This window comes from Haliotis rufescens, unplaced genomic scaffold (assembly GCF_023055435.1).
Source record: "Haliotis rufescens isolate VD_foot unplaced genomic scaffold, xgHalRufe1.0.p SCAF_11, whole genome shotgun sequence".
NCBI classification, from domain to species: domain Eukaryota; kingdom Metazoa; phylum Mollusca; class Gastropoda; order Lepetellida; family Haliotidae; genus Haliotis; species Haliotis rufescens.
In genome coordinates, this window is record NW_025963791.1 from 17,748,400 (window position 1) to 17,757,529 (window position 9,130).

At 40.2% G+C, this 9,130-nt stretch overlaps 1 protein-coding gene across 1 annotated transcript; it reads left to right on the top strand.

The window, feature by feature from the left end:
* On the top strand, positions 1 to 4,607 carry LOC124152026. Its single transcript, XM_046524746.2, has 3 exons — positions 1 to 371; positions 2,970 to 3,092; positions 3,387 to 4,607. Exons 1-3 carry the CDS (start codon positions 364 to 366, stop codon positions 4,510 to 4,512), a joined length of 1,257 nt encoding a protein of 418 aa, XP_046380702.1. The 5' UTR covers positions 1 to 363; the 3' UTR covers positions 4,513 to 4,607.
* The last annotated feature ends 4,523 nt before the right edge of the window (positions 4,608 to 9,130 follow it).

Here is a 9,130-nt window from a genome sequence, read left to right on the forward strand (position 1 = left end):
AAATTCTACTTAAAATCTTGTCTATTGTTGTGTAAACAAGAAAAATGTAACTATGCAAAACAGGTCTCGTTTAATTACTTGAAAACCCCTATGCAGAAGTAGACTCGACCAGCTCCGAGTGTTTGCGGGTTGAAGGTGTGGCGATAACACGGTGGGTTTTACGAGTAAACATTTCGCAAATGTCTTGGAAGAAGTGACTCTTGTGATTTGACCGACATCTGATCTGCGCTCCACTGCGCCCCGCTGTGCTCCACTGCGCCCCACTGCGCCCCACTGCTATCTTCTTTAAGCATCACTCCGGCCTGGACAAGGCCCAAGGACCAGGAACGCCTTTGTCCTCATAGATCCCGGCAAGCGTGAGACATGCTGAGGTAAGAGAAACACCATGCTAAGAGGACAATGTCGTCAAACCAACAGATGAGTAATGAAAAGATGTTCCACTTCGAATCTAATAATTTTCTTTTTTTTATCTTGTATGGTAACATAACGATGATCTCGAAGTAAACCAACGATCAAAATTGCATTCAGTGCATTATTTTTTATTGTTTGATTTTTTTTCCATTTAGGTTGAGGTCATAATGATCCCTGTGTACAAAACAACGATACATTAGATCCTATTCCAAGTAATGGCCTTCCTGGTTTACTGCAATAACAAATCTAAAATGTTTCCATTTTTGTCTCAAATATACTGAATGTAATGTGTAGCAGCAAGTAATAATACACTGCAACCGCAATAGCAATTCAGATACATCATATGTTTCAATGTTAAAACGACCGCCTCCTTGGTCTAGTGTTAGAGCGTCCGCCCGGAGAGCAGAAGGTCCGGGGTTCGATCCCCGGCTGCGTCATACCAAAAGACGTTAAAAAGATGATACTTGTTGTTACTCTGTCTGGCGCTCGGCATTAAGGGGCTTAAACAAGGACTGGTCGGAGTCAGTATACTGTGTCTGAGTGGGGTATTCATGCTAAACTGCGGCATGGTATCTCAGTGAGCTAGCACCATAAATCGACATCAGTCCGGACTAGTACAAGTGCTATGCACGTCGCTATTTAAGTGCAATAATCTTGGACGCGACGTTAAACCTAATTTCACCTCACCTTCAATGTTAAAACAGATCTTATAGAAATGTTCAATGCGTGCACATTGTAGTTCTGCATATTACTCGTTTTAGATGAAAGCGACAATGCCATTTCCATAATCACAAGAAAGCGCCAGCTCAGCTAAAAACAGACTATTGTACGATTCCGACCATATCATGAGCATGGTTCTATGAATAACGTACAAGTCACAATAGGGCATTACAATTTTTGTCACATTTTGTCCTCCATATATCTACCATAAACATTTTTAAAGCTTTGCTGAGGTCTTTGCTGTGTTTCATCAGCCTTAGCGTAAGATAATGTACATTTAATATATTGTTTTATATATCCAATAATGATGGGTAAGTATTTTAAAGATTAAATAATACCAATGTATGTTGCCGATATATAAATTGCTATATAACAAGTAATAACAATATAAATTGTTATATATTGAACAATTACTGTCATATACCTTTGCCACTTTGTTTGAGCCCAATAACGTTTGAATTTAATCACCATGTAAATCATATCAATTATTATAATATGTTTATCATCACAAAAGACCCGTGAAGATCCGGGGAAGAATAAGTCTTCAGCAATCCATGCTTGTCGTAAAAATCGACTATATTTGTCGTAAGAGGCGACTAACGGGATTGGGTGGTCAGGCTCGCTGACTTGGTTGATGCATGTCATCGTATTCCAATAGCATGGATCGATGCTCATGATGTCAATCACTGGATTGTCTGGTCCAGACTCGAAAATTTGCAGACCGCTGTCATGGAGGTTGAATATTGCTGAGTGCGGCGTTAAACAACAAACAAACAACCAAAACGAAGAGAAGTCAATTGTTGGATTTGTGCCCAATCTCGCCATAGACAATTTAAGGTCTATTTTGTATCCTCAACATAAACATGTACATGGTCAGGTCAAAAAAGTTATTTGAACTTGAATTTAAAGTGAAACTAATAAATACATATTAAATTAAATACTGTAATTGTCTTGATCAAGGTGTTCAATGCATGCGTACATCTTGACATTAGATGAGGAAGAAGTGAAATGTAACAATATAATGTAGGTAGTAAGCAGGGTATATCATGTGTGCTATATGTTGAAAGTATTTGAATTTTGTACTGATTCTCGTAAAGATTCTGCAACAATGAAACTGCAACATTGACATGACGGCAAACGTACCAGTTTTAACAGTTTGGTCGTGTGTTCATAAACGATTCGAAATTGCTACTATTACAACCACATTGAAAACAAACATTTGCGATCAGGTGACAAGTGACATCCTAGTAATAATTATATAGGATATATATATATATATATATATATATATATATATATATATATATATATATATATTCACGCCTCCTGTTGTTTTAAAAGTTTGCTTGATTTGATTATACTATCTTCCTTACAAACCAATACTGTGCCATTAGCGTGGCCAATGTAGGTCTCAACACAATAGAGGTAAAACTGTTATATACCTACTGGATCCGAGAAAGCTGCATTGTATGGTATAAGTTTGTCCATTTTTTTTTCAACACTGAAGCAAAGCAGCATCTCAAGTCCAACAAAATGATTTCACATTATCAATGTCCCTTGGACGGTCCTTACATGAAAGGCTCTGAACATTTCGGAATAATGCATTTGTGAATTTAACTGTTTCAGTAGTCTGTCTTACAGACCCTGATACAAATATATATCAAATACAGCCCATGCAAGTCTATAATGTTTGGCAAGTCTAGATCACTGCAGTATCTGAAAATGAAGAGAGTCAGTGGGCTCCTTTTTATTATATTTTTATTAAGATAACTGAACAGCTGTATTTTTTATGTACGATATGTTCATTTCAGAGACTAGATTTTAGTCTACTGTTTCAGGTTTACACAGCGAAACATAAAACTGGCCCTGATCCCCTTGGTGCTAATTGGCTGTGTCGCAGTCTTCGTCTACATACTGAACACAGAAACATTACGACCACATGTAATACACTCTTACCTCAGGTACATGTACCATAGTTTTATATCTTCAAGAATATATATCATAGCTCTTTATAGAATATTCGACCTTATCACCTATCCCTGCAAACTAAACTTCTTTTTTTAGTTGTTGTTTCAAAATAATGACGATTACACATGCAGGTACGATGTAAATCGTTTCCATACGATGTGTGAAACTTGAGGCTTTAACATTTCAAGTTTATATTATTTCTTTATGTCGTACCAAATTCTATATGTCTCTCAAAACTTATCCATTGTTTGATGTTTACCAACTGCGGACAATTGTATCTCTTCCAGCCGTTCGAGAATACATGTCTCAAACATCAGCTCTATGATGGAAAACACAGTTAAGTATAAAGTTGGTACAAGATCGACTTCTCTCGCATTACAACAGGGTGCGAAAAACCACTCAACAGTTAATGAAGGTAGTGTGAAAGTTTCACCTGGTGATACAAATTACACAAAACATATTACAGACTCCAAACGTGATGCATTCAAATCCAACCTAAAGCCACGCAGACGGTATCTGATCTACCTGTGTGACAAAGTGCGGTCTTGTGGAGGCTGGGGCGACAGACAACGGGGTATGGTAGCGGCCTATCTGCTTGCTAAAGTAACAGGTCGACAGTTTGGCATCAATATGTCCTACCCATGTGATATCAAGATGTTCTATGTGCCAAATAAAGTAAACTGGTATGTGAAGGTAAAGGACATTCGTGGTTTGAATTGGGAAAAGGTGGATTGGATGGACAACCGCAAAGGCATTGTCGACGTTGAAAGTGACTTTGATATTAAACACCCAAGTGATGTTATCTTCTTGAAAACAAACCAAGATATCATCAACAGAATTAAAAACAGTCCAAGATATGGTCGCTTTGTTCCAAAGGAGTTTAAAGACATGAAACATTATAAAATCTTTCAAACAATTTGGCACCTTCTGATGAAACTATCTATTCATTTTGAAGAACATGTTGACATGTTTATGAACAGAATTCCAAAGAACAGGGCTTTAATCTGTGCTCACGTACGAATGAGGAAGAATCCTACCATTCCCAACGACGGTTCCCAAATAAATTCATTATCGTCTGTAGATTCCTTATGGAGATTTTTGTCTAAGCATGGCAACCAAAGTCGTGTCTTCATAGCCAGCGACTCTCTGGGTGTGCGTAAGAGTGCCAGGAAATGGTTCGGTGAACGTGAAGTTGACACTGATGGTTTAGTGCTTCACATTGACCGACAAGGAAAATGGTCTAATGCTTGTCTGGGTTTTGAAATGGCCCTTCTGGATCAGGCTATCCTAGGTCTCTGCAAGGTCCTTGTTGTTTCAGGTAGCAACTTTAGTATCAGAGGCGCCATGATCTCGCGACTAAAACAGAAACTTTTCATATTTAAAAATGGAACAATTACGCCATTTAAATTGTAATGGTTGACGTGGTCATTATTGTATTCAACATACAATTTAGTCCCTATCTTTTGAATACATTAAGGAAGGGATACAATAAACACCTTCAAACAAAACGTGATCAGTTTCTTATTTTGATGTTCACATCAATCACTCGCGCCAACAATCACACAAAACCTCATTGCATTTTTTATTTTAATCTGTATATAATGGTCCGACAATTTGGGTAATGCAGAAGGATTCAGTGTTGGGAAAAATACTCATTTTCCGAAAAGTTCTAGTGCATTATGTTTATGTCGAGTGTACTGAGAAGAACAGCAGCCCACAGAGTCCTTTGCTTGGATGAAACCGTCAATGTGTGATCTTGCATGAAAATGTAAATATGAAATGTAGATTATGGACGAACATAATGAGACTGTCCAACACATTGTCAGTAGATGCCCAGCTTTGGCACAAACACGGTATCTTAAGCGACGTGATGGAGTGGCTCCATCCTTCTATTACCGTCTTCGGCATGCTTGTGGTTTTGACACAGAGGTCGATCCATGGTACGACCCAGAATATGTAGAGGGCGTCATGGAAAATGATAAATACAAAATTCTTTAGAATAGGCCCGTAGACAGCCTCAGCCCCCAAAAACTTGTTCATGTCCTTTTTATGATGAATCCAGTGAAATCATATATATATCATTGTATTTTCCGTCCCCTTTGACAAGGTTCAGAAAAAAACCATGGCAAATACGAGGGCTGGCTGAAAAGTTCTAAGCCTAACTCTGAAAGACCCGTACCAAGTCGATGGTTTTCATTTATTTCTCCACCTAGTCATCTTCCAGGTTTACACACTTTTGCGATGCTGCAAGGCCTGGGTGCCAGTCAAGAAGACATTTTCTGCAGCCACCCTAAAAAAGTCATTCACAGCGGAAATGACGTCATCATTACTAGGAAAATGGCGACCGGCTAGTTGCTTTTTCAATTTGGGAAACAGGTTGAAGTCTGACGGGGCCAAATCGGGTGAATAAGGGGGATGGTCAATGAGTTCGAAGCCACAATCATGGATCGCTGACATGGCAACCACCGATTTGTGAACAGGAGCATTGTCTTGGTGGAACAGGACTCCTTTAGTGAGCATTCCCCGGCGCTTAGCTTTGAAAGCTTCACGTAACTGTCTCAGTAGGTCAGCATAATATCTTCCATTGATAGTCTGGCCATTTTCAAGATAGTCACTTAGCAGAATACCCATGGAATCCCAAAAGACTGAAGACATCACCTTTCCGGCAGAAGGGGGGGGGGGCTGACTGTGCAAGGACCACCCAAAATTTCAATCTGTATACAATAGTGATAATAATGCGTCGCAAGTACAAAGTTGTCTGACTTCCAATTGTTCTCGGTTCCATAGGTTTAATCATCTGATGAGGGCACACTCACTGAACGATTGAAGGCTGTCTTGACAACAGTGGCCCACCTCGTTATGTGTGTGTTTGTTGTTAACGTCGCACTCAGCAATATTCCAGTTAACTGACGTCGGTCTGTAAATAATCAAGCCTGGACCAGAAAATCCAGTGATTGACAACTTGAACATCGACCTTCGCAATTGGGATACGATGACATGCGTCAACCAAGTCAGCGAGCCTGACGATAAGCATCTAACAAGCAGGGGTTGCTGTAGACGAATTCTAACCTGGACCTTCACAGTAACATGATTTGTAATCACGAGCAATGACCCTTGTTGGGATGACGTGAAATGGGGCTTAACGTCGCGTTTAAGATTGTTGCACTTACGAGGGGCGTTCAATAAGTTTTGCAACTTCAATTTAAGACCCGTGAAGATTACGGGGTAGAATAGGTCTTCAGCAACTCATACTTGCTGTAAAAGGCGACTAACGGGATCGGGTGGTCAGGCTCGCTGACTTGGTTGATGCATGTCATTAATCCCAATTGCGTGGATCGATGCTCATGATATTAATCACTGGATTGTCTGGTCGAGACTCGATTATTTACAGACCGCCGTCATCTAGCTAGAATATTGCTGAGTGCGGCGTTAAACAACAAACCAACCAACCAACCAACTTCAATATAAGACCAAGTCGCAGAATATCTTTTGGGCTTTTATTTTTCGATGTAATCTCCATTCACCTCAATACACTTATTCCATTTGTCCTTCAAGCTTTTAATACCACTTTTATAGAAATCCGCAGATTGGCCCTCTAACCACGCCTCTGTGGCAGCCTGTATGTCCTCGTTATCCTAGAAGCGTCTTCCACGTAGGGCAGATTTCATTTGCCGGAACAGGAAATAGTCACTGGGGGCAAAGTCTAGGCCGTGGGGTGGGTGATTTAACTGTTCGAATCCACATTCACATATGGCGGCCTGTGCAATCCTCGAATTGTGAACCGTAGCGTTGTCATGCAAAAGTAGAATACCACGTGTTAACATTCCACGGCGTTTCTGGCGGAAAGATTTTCGCAATTCTTTCATTACATTAGCATAATACTGTCCATTGATTGTAGTGTTTGGTGGCATGTAATCAATCAGTAATATGCCTCTTGCATCCCAAAATATGGTGGCCATTACCTTGCCAGCCGATGGCTGAGTGCGAAACCTCCTCGGAGGCGGAGAATTGGGATGCTTCCATTGCATGGATTCCAAATTAGTTTCTGGGTCTCAGTGGTGGATCCATGTTTTATCACCTGTCACTAGACGAGAAAGAAATCCGGCATTTCAGCAGTACAGAGATCAAGGAGGTCTCGACAACTTTCAGTTCTCTGATTGCGATCTTGAGCTCTGAGGTTTCTAGGTACCCATCTTGCAGATACCTTGGACATACCAAGATGCTCATGAATAAGGGTTTCAACAGTTCCAACGGATATTTGGAATTACCTAGAAAGTTCAGATACTTTCACTCGTCGGTCAGACAAAATTCTTCTTTCTATAGCAGCAATGGTTTCCGGTTGGGTGGCATCTGAAGGCCTGTCTGACCTTGTGTCATCGTCTATGGACTTCCTACCCATTTTAAACTGTAGAGACCAACGGCACACTGCGGAATAGTCAGGAGCATCCTTACCCATCACTTTACACATGCGATCATGGATTTCGTTTGCTTTGCATCCCTCCTTGGTGAGGAACTTTATTACAGCGCGTTGTTAATGTTTGAGAGAATCAATGATTATGACCACCTTTAGGTGAATGAAGCCATCACATCTAACTCATTGTTGTGTCTGGAACTTGTTATCACACGTGTAAACCTGATGTTATGACTAGTGTCACACCTGCCACAAGTTGACTACCGGGGAGATACCATGCCCAGTTAAACATGACTCTTGGATGTCCCATGACTCGGACACAGTGTATACTGACTCCGAGCCTACCAGCCCTTGTTTTATCCCCTTAATGACGAGCGCTAGGCAGGGTAACAATAAGTACAGTAAAGTAGTTTGGTATGAAGCGGTCGTTGTTCGAACCACCGACCTTCGCCTCTCCAGGCTCTACAGACTCTTTCACCCTTTCCATCTGGTTGGATGTGGAATCTCTTCTGTTTAGATGAGTGCATCGGCAGCACAATACTAAGGTTTGCAGACATAAACTTCTGACCTTTTATACACATAAACGCAAAATAGTGTAGGGATTGACTTGATCTGATAGAAACTTGACAAAAGGTTTTTGCTCAGGTTTTAGTTCCACAATCCATTTCACATATGTGGAATAAAATAATTGTTCATAATTATTTCTGTTCAGTCTGTTTACTGGTATCAATTCTGAAAATAAATTCAAAATAGGACAATAAAGGACGCAAATGATATTCTCCCTTGACTTTTCATTTCAAACACATTTTTCTATTGTTCACCGGTGTTTCATTTCAACCACCGTCACATTTTGGTAACACAATCCTTAAATGTAATAATTTGCCATATATTGCCTATTCGGGAATGACAATCCGACAAAACTTATTAATAAAGCGTAACGTTACTTGATCTGCAAAGCTAGAATAACACGTCTGGCAGTTAAGGGGTTCCCTGGCGTATTGGCTTGCGTATACATGTACGCGAAACATCCGAACAAATTAAGCTACCATCAGGACCCACATATTCCCTGATGTACTGCCTTGCGTATACGAGAAATATCCGAGAAAATTAGAAACATTAGGTCAGACACAATCATCGACATCTGAAACGTAAAATAAAAATATTTAGGTGACACCAGTTTGAAATATACAAAATTGCCAAGCTACCATCAGGACCCACAGATGTAAAAAGCTGCAGGCCCCGATGAAACTCTCCAGGCCAACATGTTAAAGACCGCTGCTTATAATGACAAATAAATCGACACGTAAATGTACTGCAGTCCATAAGGACCCATACAGATTTGAAACTACGGGCCCGACACAAGATCTACCTGCCACGGGCCTACGGGCAGGCGTTTATTTCGGACGCTGCACATGAAGCTGACGTGAACCATAATAAATAACGGAACACATCTCAACGCGGTCCAAAATGGTTCTACAATACGGGAATGAACACCATTAATTGTACACACATTGCAAGATTCATTAAACATAATTATTAACGAAATTATAGTTTTGTTGTGTTTCATAAACTGAACTTTGTCCATCGATGTTAACCCATAATCGAGGAAATTCAGAACAT